At 39.9% G+C, this 14,436-nt stretch overlaps 1 gene segment (V, D, J or C); it reads right to left on the bottom strand.

The window, feature by feature from the left end:
- Positions 1 to 11,333: 11,333 nt before the first annotated feature.
- Positions 11,334 to 11,991, bottom strand: LOC103159606. The segment is given in 2 exon segments: positions 11,334 to 11,740; positions 11,943 to 11,991. Coding segments are annotated over 2 exon segments (456 nt in total).
- Between the last annotated feature and the right edge of the window lie 2,445 nt (positions 11,992 to 14,436).

The raw sequence follows: 14,436 nt of genomic DNA, 5'->3' as shown, positions 1-14,436 counted from the left end.
ATGCAGCCAAGGGGTCCCAGGGCAGTTCCAGGTGCTAGGGCAACTGTCCACTATGCAGCGTCAGGATGATAGAGTGGCTCCCATTCTGCTTTCTTTTCTTTTCTGGTTATTTCTGTTACTTTCGTTCTTAATCCTTTGCTCATCCTAGGAGCTTATGATTTTACTGAGATAATGGTTTATTGTTGGATGATTTATCTATTATTTCCAGGGGTCTTGGATTATTCTGGCACCCTCACCTGTGTGCAATATTCCTTTGAAATCTCCTGTAATGCTAACTTGGATATCACAGATAGTTTTCACTACAATTGGGATAGATCTTTATGTCTTCAATTATCAAAGATTATTTTCTAGATACAGTAATCTTGGTTGATAGCTGGGTTTTTTTGTATTTTTGTTTTTTTCCTTTCAGGGTATGAAGCCTATCATTACAGTTTTTTGGCCTTTATTGTTTGTTGCCAATGTGAGGAACTCAGATCTTCTCTCTTGCTACCATGAGCTTATTTTTTTTTCTATAAACTCTGGATTTTGACAGTCAAAAGCATGACAGCATGAAGAAAGCTCCAATTGATCTATCCCTTCGTTTTACTTACCTGTGTCTCTGGATTAACATGACCTTCAGCAGCATTTTTTAAATTTTTTATTTTAATTAGAAAAAAGATTATTTTACATGTCAACCCCAGGTCCCTCTCCCTCCCCTTTCCCCCTGCCCCCCCAACTAACACCTTACGTATCCCATACCCTTTCTGCTCCCCAGGGAGGTTGAGACCTTCTGTATGGGGTCTTCAGAGTCTGTCATATCCTTTGGGATAGGACCTAGGTCCACTTCCTTGTGTCTAGGCTCAGGGAGTATGCCTCCATGTGGGATGGGCTACCAAAGTCCATTCCTATGTTAGGGATAAATACTGATCCACTATGAGGTGCTCAATAAACTTCAGAGGTCTCCTCACTGACACCCACATTCAGGGGGTCTGGATTAGTCCCATGCTGGTTTCCCAGCTATCAGTCTGGGGACCAAGAGCTCTCCCTTGTTCAGGTCAGCTGTTTCTGTGGGTTTCACCAGCCTGGTATGGACCACTTTGCTCATCAGTCCTCCTCCTCTGTAACTGGGTTTCAGTTCAGTTCAGTGTTTAGCTGTGGGTGTCTGCTTCTACTTCCAAAAGTTACTGGATGAAGGCTATAGGATTGGCATATAAGTCAGTCATCAATCTCATTATCAGGAGAGAACATTTAATGTAGCCTCTCCTCTGTTGCTTAGATTGTTAGTTGGTGTCATCTTTGTAGCTCTCCAGACATTTCCCTAGTGCCTGATTTCTCTTTAAACCTATAATGTCTTCCTCTATTATAGTATCTCATATCTTGCTCTCGTCCGATCTTCCCCCAACTCAAGTTCCCTGCCCCATCATGTCCCCCTCAACCCTCCTCTTTTCCCCTTCTCATTCTCCTAATTCCCTCTCCCCTCTCCCCATGCTCTCAATTTTCTCAGGAGATCTTGTCCCTTTACCCTTCTCCAGGGGACCATGTATGTCTCTCTTAGGGTACTCCTTGTTTACTAGCTTCTCTGGCATTGTGGATTGTAGGCTGGTAATCCTTTACTCTATGTCTAAAACCCACATATAAGTCAGTACATACCATATTTGTCATTTTGTGACTGAATTACCTTGTTCAGAATGGTTCTAGTTCTAGTTCCATCCATTTGCCTGTGAATTTCAAGATTCCATTGTTTTTTTTTTTTTTTCTGGCGAATAGTACCCCATTGTGTAAATGTACATTTTCTCTATCCATTCTTCAGTTGAGGGGCATCTAGGATGTATCCAGGTTCTGGCTATTACAAATAGTGCTGCTATGAATATAGTTGAACAGATGTCCTTGTTTTATGAATGTGCTTCTTTTGAGTATATGCCTGAGAGTGGAATTGCTGTATCGTCTGGTAGACTGATTCCCATTTTCCTGAGGAGTGGACATGCTGATTTTTAAATTGGCTGTACAAGTTGGCACTCCCACCAGCAGTGGAGGAGTGTTCCTCTTTCTCCACATCCTCTCCGGCATAAACTGTCATTGGTGTTTTTGATTTTAGACATTCTGACAGGAATAAGATGGTATCTCAGAGTTGTTTTGATTTGCATTTCCCTGATGGCTAAGGATGTTGAACACTTTTTATGTGTTTTTCAGCCATTCTAGATTCCTTTCTTGAGAATTGTCTATTTAGTTCTGTACCCCACTTTTGAATTGGGTTATTTGGTGTTTTGGAGACTAGCTTCTTGAGTTCTTTATATATTTTGGAGATCAGCCCTCTGTCAGATGTGGGGTTGGTAAATATCTTTTTGCAGTCTGTGGGCTGCCGTTTTGTCTTGCTGACTGTCTCCTTTGCCTTACAGAAGCTTCTCAGTTTCAGGAGGTCCCATTTATCAATTGTTGATCTCAATGTCTGTGCTACTGGTGTAATGTTCAGAAAGCAGTCTGTTATACCAATTAATTTAAGGTTATTTCCCACTTTGTCTTCTAATAGGCTCAGTGTGGCTGGATTTATTAAAGTTGAAGTCTTTGCTCCATTTGGACTTAAGTTTGTGCATGGCAATACACATGGATCTATCCACAGTCTTCTACATGGCAGCATCCAGTTATGCCAGCACCATTTGTTGAAGATGCATTCTTTATTCTATCGTATAAATTTAGCTTCTTTGTCAAAAATCAGGTGTTTGTAGGTGTGTGGGTTAATATCAGGGTTTTCAACTCTATTCCATTGGTTTGTCTATTTTTGTGCCAATACCAAGCTGTTTTCAGGACTATAGATCTATAATAGAGCTTGAAGTCAGGGATGGTGATACCCCCAGAAGTTCCTTTATTGTACAGAATTGTTTTGGCTATCCTGGGTCTTTTGTTTTTCTGTATAAAGTCGAGAATTGTTCTTTCAAGGTCTGTGAAGAATTGTGCTGGGATTTTGATGGGGATTGCATTGAATCTGTAGACTGCCTTTGGCAAGATTGCCATTTTTACTATGTTGATCCTACCTATCCAAGAACATGGGAGATCCTTCCATTTTCTGGTATATTCTTTAATTTCTCTCTTTAGAGTCTCAAAATTCTTATGGTACAGGTCTTTCACTTTTTTAGTTAGCTTACCCCAAGGTATTTTATGCTTTTTTTGGCAATTGTAAAGGGTGATGCTCCTTTGATCTCTTTCTCAGCCCATTTATCATCTGTGCATAGTAGGGCTACAGATTTTTTGAGTTAATCTTGTATCCTGCCACTTTGCTGAAGATGTTTATCAGCTGTGGGAGTTCCCTGGTACAGTTTTTCCAGTCACTTATGTAAACTATCATATCATCTGCAAATAGTGAAAGTTTGACTTCTTCCTTTCTGATTTGTATTACCTTGATCTCCATTTGTTGTCTTATTGCTCTAGCTAGAACTTTAAGGACAGCATTAAAGAGGTATGGAGAGAGTGGACAACCTTGTCTTGTAACTGATTTTAGAGAATTGCATTGTTTCTCTCCATTTAATTTGATGTTGGCTGTTGGTTTGCTATATATTGCTTTTATTATGTTAAGGTATGTTCCTGTTATCCCTGATCTCTCCAAGACCTTTATCATGAATGGGTGTTGAATTTTGTCAAAGGCTTTTTCAGCATCTAGTGAGACGATCATGTGGGCTTTTTGTTTTACTCAGCCTGTTTATATGGGTTGATTACATTGATGGATTTTCGTATGTTGAACCATCCTTGCATCCCTGGGATGATGCCTAATTAATCATGGTGGATGATTTCTCTGATGTGTTCTTGGATTCGATTTGCCAGTATTTTTGCATCTATGTTCATGAGGGATATTGGTCTGTAGTTCTCTTTCTAGGTTGTGTCTTTGTGTGGCCTGGGTATCAAGGTTATTGAAGCCTGGTAAAAAGAGTTTGCCTTGACCCTTCTTTCTCTATTGTGTGGAATACTTTGAGGAGAAATGGCATTAACTGTTCCTTGAATTTCCAGATAGAATTCTATATTGAAGCCATCTGGCCCTGGGCTTTTTTTGTTGTTGTTGTTGTTGGGAGACTTTTGATGACTGCTTCTATTTCATTTGTGGTAATAGGTCCATTTAAGTTGCTTATCTGTTCTTGACTTATTTTTGGTAAATGAAATCTATCCAGAAAATTGTCCATTTCCTTTAGATTTTCGAGTATTGAGGAATACAAATTTTGAAAGTATGACCTGATGGTTCTATAGATTTCCTCTGTGTTGTTATGTTCCCCTTTTCATTCCAGATTTTATTAATTTGCATGTTCACTCTTTGTTGTTTGGTAAGTTTGGATAGAGGTTCGTCTATCTTGTTGATTTTCTCAAAGAACCAACTATTCGTTATATTGATTTTTATATTGTTCTCCTAGTTTCCACTTTATTGATTTCAGCCCTCAATTTGATTATTTCCTGATGTCTACTTCTCCTACTTTGTGTTTTCAAGCTTTCAGTTGTGCTGTTAACTCTCTAGTATGACTATTCTCCTTTTTCTTCATGTGGGCACTTAGCGCTATAAAATTTCCTCTTAGCATTGCTTTCAAAGTGTCCCATAAGTTTGGGTATGTTGTGTCCACATTCTTATTGAATTCTAGAAAAATTTTAATTTCTTTTTTTATTTCTTCCTGGACCTAGGAATTGTGCAATTTGGCGTTATTTAATTTCCATGAGTTTGTAGGGTTTCTGCAATTGGTGTTGTTGTTGAATTCTAACTTTAAAGCATGGTGGTCTGATAAGATACAGGGGGTTATTTTAACTTTTTTGTACCTGTTCAAGTTTGCTATGTTGCCAAGTATGTGGTCGATTTTGAGAAGGTTCCATGTGGCCCTGAGAAGAAGGTATATTCTTTTGTATTTGGATGGAATGCTCTATACATGTCTGTTAAGCCCAATTGGGCCATACCTTCTGTTAGTTCCTTTTTTCCCTTTGTTAAGTTTCTGTCTGGTGTTCTTGTACACTGGTGAGAGTGGTATGTTGAAGTCTCCCACTATAAGTGTGTGAGGTTTCATGTGTGATTTGAGTTTTAGTAAAGTTTCTTTTATGAAAGTGAAAGCCTTTGTATTTGGGGCACAAATGTTCAGAATTGAGACTTCATCCTGAAGGAATTCTCCTGTGATATGTAGGAAGTGACCTCCTTCATCTCTTTTTTTTTATAATTTTTTATTAGTTCAAATTAGGAACAAGCTTGTTTCACATATCAATCCCCTCTCCCTCTCCCTCCCCTCACCCACACCTCTCTTCTCCTACCCCCTACCTACCCCCCCACCCCAACCACCTTCTACTCCCCAGGCAGGGTAGGGCCCTCAACGGTGGCTCTGCAAAGTCCACCACATCATCCTGGGCTGGGCCTAGGCCCTTCCCCATGTGCCCAGGCCAAGAGCATCCCTTCATGTGGGATGGGCTCTCAAAGTCCCTTCTTACACCAGGGAAAAATACTAATCCACTACCAGGGGTCCCCTAGAGTACAGAGGCCTCCTCATTGACATCCATGTTCAGGGGTCTGAATCAGTCCTGTACTGGCCTCCCAGACAGCATCTGGGGTCGATGTGTTCCCCCTCATTCAGGCCAGCTGTTTCTGTGGGTTTCACCAACTTGATCCCGACCCCTTTGATCTTCATTCCTCTCTCTCTGCAACTAAGTTCCAGAGTTCAGTTCAGTGTATATCTGTGGATGTCTGCCTCTGCTTCCATCAGCCACTGGATGAGGGCTCTAGGATGGCATAAAAAGTAGTCATCAATCTCATTTTAGGCCAAGGGCATTTAGGTTATCCTCTCCAACATTGCCTGGATTTTCAGTTCGTGTCATCCTTGTAGGTCTCTGGAAACCTCCCTAGTGCCAGATCTCTCCTCAGACCTATAATAGCTCCCTCTAATATGGTATCTCTCATCCTGCTCTCCTCTATTCTTCCCCCAACTCAATATTTCTACTCCTCAATTTCCTCCTCTCCTCTCCTCTTCTCATGCTCTCATTTGTAAGACCACTCTGGAAATCAGTATGGCGGTTGCTCAGAAAAATGGGAATCAGTCTCCCTCAAGAGCCAGCAATTCCTCTCTTGGGCATATACCCAAAAGAAGCACATTCATACAACAAGGACATATGTTCAACCATGTTCATAGCAGCATTGTTTGCAATAGCCAGAACCTGGAAGCAACCTAGGTGCCACTCAGCTGAAGAATGGATAGAGAAAATGTGGTACCTTTATACAATGGAGAAGGGTAAACTACTCAGCAGAAAAGAAAAAAAACAATGGAATCTTGAAATTCACAGGCAAATGGATGAAACTAGAAGAAACCATCCTGAGTAAGGTAACCCTGTCACAAAAAGCAAACATGGGATGTACTCACTCATATATGAATTTTAGACATAGAGCAAAAGATTACCACCCTACAATCCTCTTCACCAAAGAAACTAGAAAACATGAAGGGAAAAATGCATGGACCCCAGAGAATGGGAAGGGGCAGGAACTCCTGAGCTAATTGGGAGCATGAGGGTAGGGGAGAGGGAGCTGCCTTCATCTCTTTTGATTGATTTTTAGTTTAAAGTCCAATTTGCTGGACATTAGGATTGCTACCCCAGCTTATTTCTTGGGACCATTTGATTGGAAAATCTTTTCCCAACCCTTAATTCTTAGGTACTGTCTGTCTTTGAAGTTGAGGTATGTTTCTTGCATGCAGCAGAAGGGTGGATTCTGTCTTCTTATCCATTTTGCTAACCTGTGTATTTTTATAGGTGAGTTAAGACCATTAATATTGAGGGATATTAAAGACCATTGATTGTTCATTCTTGTTTGTTTTGGATTTGGTGGTGGTGTTGAAATTATCTGTAGGTTTCCACCCCTTTTTTTCTTTGAGCTGTTAGTAAAGTGTGATTATCTATTGCCTATGTTTTTCTGGTTTTAGCTAATTTCCTTGAGTTTCAGTTTTCCTTCAAGAACTTTCTGTAGGGCTGGATTGGTGGATATGTATTGTCTGAATCTGGTTTTGTCAAAATATCTTGTTTTCTCCATTTATATTGATTGAAAGCTTTGCTGGGTATAGCAGTCTGGGCTGGCATCTGTGGTCTCTTAATGTAGGCAGAATATCTATCCAGGACCTTCTGGCTTTCAGAGTTTCCATGGAAAAGTCAGGTGTAATTCTGATAGGTTTGCCTTTATAACTTACTTGAACTTTTTCCTTTGATGCTGTAATATTTTCTCTTTATTCTATATGTTGGGGTTTTTATTATTATGTGTTGAGGAGACCTTTTTTGGTCCAGTCTATTTAGTGTTCTGTAGGCTTCTTGTACTTTCATTGGCATGTCTTTCTATGATTTTGTTGAATATGTTTTCTGGGCCTTTAAGTTGGACTTCTTCACCTTCTTCTTATACCTATTATTCTTAGGTTTGGTCTTTTCTTGGTATCCCATATTTCCTGGATATTTTGTGTTAGGGATTTGTTGGACTTAAGATTTTCTTTGGTTGATGAGTGTATTTCTCCTAGTGTATCTGCAACTCCTGAGAATCTCCCGTCCATCTCTTGTATTCTGTTGTTTATGGTTGCATCTGTAGTTCCTGAATGTTTACCCAGCTTTTATATATCCAGCATTCCCTCAGATTGTGTTTTCTTTATTGTCTCTATTTCAGTTTTTAGGTCTTGAACTGTTTCCTTGAAAACTCTTTCCTTGAAAGATTTGTTGCTATCTTGTATTTTTTGGTTTGTTTTTTTCTGCCATTTCTTTAAGTGATTTTCTGATATCCCCTTTGAGGCCCTCTATCATTTTCCTGAAGATGTTTTTAAGGTCATTCTCTTCTACTTCATCTGCATTGTGATGTTCAGGTCTTGCTGGTGTAGGGTCTCTAGACTCAGGTGGTGTCATATTTTTTTCTGTTGTTGAATGTGCTTTTATATTGACTTCTTCCCATCCTTTCTTCCAGTGGTTGTAGCAAGAGTCTCTTCCTTTCTTGGTGGGTATGGGACCAAGGTTCCCTTCTGGTAGATGCAAACAGTTCCAATACTCTGTTGTCTGTCCTCTTCTCGTGGATGGAGGCAGGACTGATACTGGGGCTTTGGCTGTCTCTGGGTGTGTTGGATCCCGCCAAGTTCAGATCTGGTGATCAGTCTCCTGACTTCAGGTGTTCCCTGGAACACCTCATTTTTGACAAAGAAGCTAAAGTTATACAATGGAATAAAGAAAGTATCTTCAACAAATTGTGCTGGCATAACTGGATGCTGGCATGTAGAAGACTGCAACTAGATCTGTGTCTATCGCCATGCACAAAACTCAAGTCCAAATGGATCAAAGACCTGAACATAAACCCAGCCACACTGAACTTACTAGAATATAAAGTAGTAAAGACTCTTGAGCGAATTGGTACAAGAGACCACTTCCTGAACATTACACCAGTAGCCTAGACACTGAGATCAACAATTAAGAGATGGCACCTCCTGAAACTGAGAAACTTCTGTAGGGCAAAAGACACAGTCAGCAAGACAAAATGACAGTCCACGGATTGGGACCCTCAGGATCTTTAGAGCTACTGTGAAAATGGACCAGAGACTTTAAACCACAACCAAAGAAAGAACATGGGTGGAGCTATGCATAGAATGGAAAGGTAATTGATGGAGACTGATAACACCTCCTCCTAAGAATGGAGCCATGGAATCGGTGTGACAGTTCCTCAGGAAAATGGGAATCAGTTTTCCTAAGATCTAGCTATACCACTCTTGGGCACATACCAGAAGATTTCCATTCTACTATAGTGACACTCACTCAACCATGTTCATTGCTGCTCTATTCAAAATAGTCAGAAATTCGAAGCAACACAAAACAGATAAATAAAATGTGGTACAATGGAGTATTACTCATCCCTTTAAAAATGTACACCATGTGATTTTTAGGCATATGGATGGAACTGGAAAAAAATCAACTTGATTGGGGTATCCCAGACTCAGAAAAACATGTATGGTATTGTTCAGCTATTGTTTCAGCCAGTTCTCACACTTTGAACTCTGATCTTTCCTTTAGCCCATCACACATGTAGTTGTCTAATCTGGGAGTGTGGCTGCAGCTGACAAAATCAATGCAGTGAGAGCTATAACTAAAACAGTTTTTAACTAATAATTTTATCAAGACACTTTTGATGACTCCATTCTTGCATTTGCAGGTCTGTTTTGACAGTGTGTTCCAGATATGACATCAAAATATCTTGAAAGACTAAGGAAAAAGACTTTGTTACTAACTCTAAGGGAGATCTGTTAATGTATGAAAACATTTTCATGTATTAATGCATGATAAAATCAGAACCATTGAGTGAACTTGGGGAAAATCTTCAGTGAGCATCAGTGTGAACTATGCTGAGTGAGGGGACCTTTTCAGCACTGGAACTTAATAAGTAATAAATGGAGGTACTTATGGTGGCACAAGTCTGTAATCCCAGAACTCGGGATGGTGAACCAGGAAGATCATGAATTTTAGGCCAGCTTAGCCTCCAAAATAAAATCCTGTCTCAAAAATAAATTAATGAAAATAAATACAGAAGGCAACAAATGAGACAGTTAAATGAGCAAAGAGACAAACTACAAAGGAGAGAAAATCTTGTGAGGTATTCATCTGACAGAGGATTGAACCATTAAACAATAAATCAACCAAAAATGAGCCATGGAACTGAGCAGAGAGCTCTCAAAAGAAGAAATACAAATAGCCAATACAAAGTGAACCATTGAACATTCTTAATCATCAGTGAAATGGCAGTTAAACCAGTTTGATACTTCATCTCTCCCATTAAGAATACCTATCATCAAGTAATCAAATTATAGCAAATGCTGGTGAAGATGTTGGGAAATAGGAAATCTTCTTTCACCCTTGGGGGAGCACAAACTGATGTAACAGCTATGGAAATCAGTGTGAAGCATTCTCAGAAATCTAAAAGAGGAAGTGTTGTAGGGTCCAGCTATGTAATTCTTAGATACGTATCTGAGGGACACTGTATCCTGCCTCAAAAACAATTGTTCAACCATGCTTATTGATGCTCTATTCACAATTTCTAGGAAATGTAGCCAGCCTAGATCTTCACCAATAAAATAACGGATAATGAGATTTTTGTGGAGATTTTATATTATATATTTGAAACACTCAAATGATACATGGTGAACAGGTCTAAGGAAACTGTGAGAGGCTGCAGGGGAAAAAGTGCATTTTGTTCACTGGACTGTTCTTGGACAAGATTCCTTGCCTCCTATGTGAAACATTTGCATTCTATTTGTAAGACATCTTATGTCAGATCATAGCTATAGAACACAATTTTCAGTGTACACTGAATATGGATATGCCTTCTGTCTTGCTCTCAATGTTTCCTACATATAATCTATAGTATGTGCCAGGAAATTGTGTTTAAATTGGTCTGTCCTCAGAAAGTTCTAGGAAAGGGCTGCTATGTTCCTATTTAATATATGCTTATTGGCATTTATTTACACGTTTTTCTGAACTCCAACAGCCTTCTTTGGATCATTGCTTTCCTTGTTACATTTGTGTATAAAAGTACACTCAAACTTATGTAAGGTTGTCTATAGTATTAACCTGCAGTCTGCCCAATTCTTTCAGGTCCTCATAAACCAAGTCCAACAGACAAGATCTGCACAGATCATCTAGAAAGTCAACAATATATACACATATATGAATATTATTCATCAGTAAAGAAAAATAAAATGATAGAATTTGCATAAAAATGGATGAGTTGAAAATACTTTAGTGAGCTATCACAACGTCAGAGACAAAGACATGTAAATCTTAGCTTGTAATGTTTATCTGTATGTAATGAACTACGAGTGTGTGTAGATGTCAAGAAGCTAGACAGCTGCTAACAAGAAGGAAACACAGCATTAAGAAGGATGATTGGAAGGTAACAGAGTACATGACCTGGAAGTGTAAGGGGGAAATCTGAGAGAAAAGAGATTTCCTTAAGAATGGGGAATAGGGAGATGGCGGAGGGGATAAGCCTGGGAAAGGTCAACCAAAAATAAATATGTATGAAATTGCTCTAGAGAAATGAGCTACTTCATAAACAAACTTTTCAAAATTATAAAACAAATACTCTTTTTATTGAAAGATTTTTTTAAAAAGCAAGCAAGTCAGAATGCTGTAGGGGTGATGGTGGTCTTTATGACATGGCATGAGGAGATTCTCATAGCCATGTGAATGTAGTCCAGCTCACCAAGATTGGCACATAGAGAGTGTGTAAATTGTTGTACAACCATCATCCAAAGAGAACCAATAGTGTGCCTTTCCCTTTAGGACTGGTTATTTTCCAAATGCCAATTACTTCCCCAATCAATCAAACCCTCTCTATTCTTGCTCTTCATTCACGTTGCATTTAGAAAAGAAACAGAGTTTCCACAGCCTGTGGTCTGTGCACTATCTAAGCCCTTGCTGGGGCCCAGTGGGTTTGTGTGCAGGCTGCAGGTGCCTGGGGAGCGCTGTGTGCTCACTGCACACAGGTAGACAGCTGAGTCACTGGGCTGGGAGTCTCTGATGTGCAGGGAAAGATGCAGGCTGGCTCTATTGAGACGAGCTGTGAATCTGCCTTCTTCATTTTTACCGTCAGTGAAGATGGACGTCAGAGCCTTGGGGCTTTTCCCAGGATGCTGTCTGTACCACCAGAAAGACTGTGAAGCCCTATCGCTGAAAGTGCAGTTGAGAGAGGCCGTGTCTCCTTCTGGGACACTGAGAGATCCCGGGGTCTGCTGCACCTTCTGCTGGCTGCTCACCCCTGTGCAGAAAGACAAAGGTCAGACAAACAGGATTGGATGCTTATGGATGCAGACACCCCAGAATGGTTCTTCCATGGGCCTCCCACGTGCTTTTGTTTCTGCATGAGAACATTAGTGTTTCTACCCTCCCTCCTGATATATGTGAGGGCAACACCCTCGAAAATTGTAGTTATATGTTCCCATAGAAATGGTCAAACTCACCCCTCAGTTGAAGCCAGAGCACCACTATGGAAACACTTAAGGGATGCATGATTGTTTTCACCGAAGATTCACACTTCAAACATAACAAAAGGACTGGCATTAGGGAGTTCAGATTCTTCTGCTGTAAAATGGATAAAAAAGAAAAACGCCAAACTGTTCATCCAATTAGAAAGAAGGTCCTAGTTTTCACTACCACATCAAAAGCCCTTTGTCTCCCTCTAACCACCCCCACAGCACACACAGACACAAAGGATCATGGGAGAAATAGCCTCTGGGTCTCTAAGAAGATACTGCCACCATGTGGATTCACATTAGTTTCAAAGAAATAATTTAAGCAAGAGTCTTCTTATGTAAATATTAAAACTAGAAATAGTTTAGTCAGATGATAAGTTTTAGAATTTGTTCAAGTTTATGTATGAGTATGCTTATGCATACATTTCTCACCAAATGGCACAAAGAAAATACAGAGAGAAGAAAAGAAGAAGAAGACGAAGATGAGGGGGAGGAGGAGAAGGAGGAGGTGGAGGAGGAGGAGGAGGAGGAGGGAAGAGAGAATGTGCACAAAGTAGGTAGCTAGAGAGGTGGGATGTATCTGGGAGGAGTTGAGGATGAATATGAATAAAATTGTATGAAGTCCTCAAAGAATTAATAAGCAATTTAAAATTGTTTTTACCATAAACTCAAAATTAAATGAAAATATCATGTATTCTTTCTTAAGGCTCACGGATCGAAGAGATCTTAATATCTAAGGACACAGCCTAGGGGAGGCTTTGCAGATGACTGCCCGTCTAAAAGACAGAGGAAGATTTATTAGAAAGTCTCCAGATCTTCCTTGTCTATGTCTCCGGAGCATCCTCTAGTGATTTAGTCATTGCTTTACCAATGTAGGCGTGAGTACCTCTATCCTCCCCCCTCATTAGTGATCATGAAGAAATTTGCTCCTACTAATGAAACTCTAATATATTCACACACACATATATATTTATTCAATTATACTTATTCAAATATATAAAATCTGTATATAATCTAGGGAATATGGAATATTCTTATCCTTCAGCCTGTTTATGTCACAGAAACTGGAAAGCGAAAAGAAAAGTGTGGGTGACAGGGCATGGAGCAGAAACAAAAGAAGCAGCAAGGAGGGAACCAATATTCTCTCAATTAGAGAAAAACAGGCTTGGGGATGCCAGGCAGACTAAGTAGGCCCAGATCAGATTGGTCCCAGTGACAGTAAGGCCCTCAGACACCAATATGGTCTCAGGCAGCTGACGAGACCCTGGGTATCCACACAGCTCTCAGCGGTAACTGGAGCCATGGACACTAACTCAGACCCTGGATGTTGCAGGTCACAGATCAAGACACAGCTCTAGGCAGCAGCTTAGGCCCAGATGGCACTACGGCCCCATGTGGCAGTTCAGGCCATCCAAAAGATTCTTTCCTTTTTATTCTGCAGGTGGACATCTAGTTTTATTTTCAAGATGCTGTCCTCCGTCCGGTGTGTATTTCTGCCTTCTTCTTTGAAAATCAAGTGATTTATTTGCATGCACTTAGGTCTGAGTCTTCTGGTCTGTCTACTCTGTTGATTTATATGTTTGTCTTCATGACAGTGACACAGTTTTCACTAGTATGCTTCTGTAGTAGGACTTAATTTTAGATATGACAGTCCCTCCATCATTGTTCTCTTGGCTCAGAATTCTTTTGACTATTTTAGGTCTTTTGGATATCTATATTACATTTAAAATTGTATTATGTTCTAGGAAGAATATCATGATGATTTTTGATTGGGGTTATATTGAATCTGTAATTACTTTTGGTAGAATAATTATTTTTATTTTTATTTTTTTCATTTTTTCTTTTTTGGTTTTTTCGATACAGGGTTTCTCTGTGTAGCTTTGGAGCCTATCCTGGCACTCACTCTGGAGACCAGGCTGGCCTCGAACTCACAGAGATCCACCTGCCTCTGCCTCCCGAGTGCTGGGATTAAAGGCGTGCGCCACCAACCCGGCTCTTTTTTTTTTTTTTTGGTTTTTTTTTTTTTTGAGACAGGGTTTCTCTGTGTACCTTTGGAGCCTATCCATTATTTTTAGAAGAATAATTGCACAACCTATTAATGTGGGAGGTCTTTCCTAGTGTGTTCCTGGGTTACTTTCTCCACATTTTTCATTGTAGAGATCCTTCAGTTCCTTGTTCAGGTTTATTATTTATATTGCCCTCCCTTAATGATTTATTTTTAACATAGTTTTATTAGTTCTTTGAGAACTTCTTACATAATTCAATCATATTCATCTTCCCTCCCTCAACTTTTTCATGACCCACAACTCTTAGAGAAAACTGATTCTTCCTCACCAAGCTGGTGACAATGTCAATAACTTGGATAGGTGTGGGACTTCATGCCCATCTTGCCTCTCTTCCCTGGGATGAGGTCTGGCCTGGGGTTGCTCAGGTCTTGTGTGTACTGTCAGAACCTCTGTGAGTTCATGTGTGTGTGTTCCAT

This window comes from Cricetulus griseus (genome assembly GCF_003668045.3).
Source record: "Cricetulus griseus strain 17A/GY chromosome 1 unlocalized genomic scaffold, alternate assembly CriGri-PICRH-1.0 chr1_1, whole genome shotgun sequence".
Lineage (NCBI taxonomy): Eukaryota > Metazoa > Chordata > Mammalia > Rodentia > Cricetidae > Cricetulus > Cricetulus griseus.
This window is presented reverse-complemented; position numbering and strand designations above follow the sequence as displayed.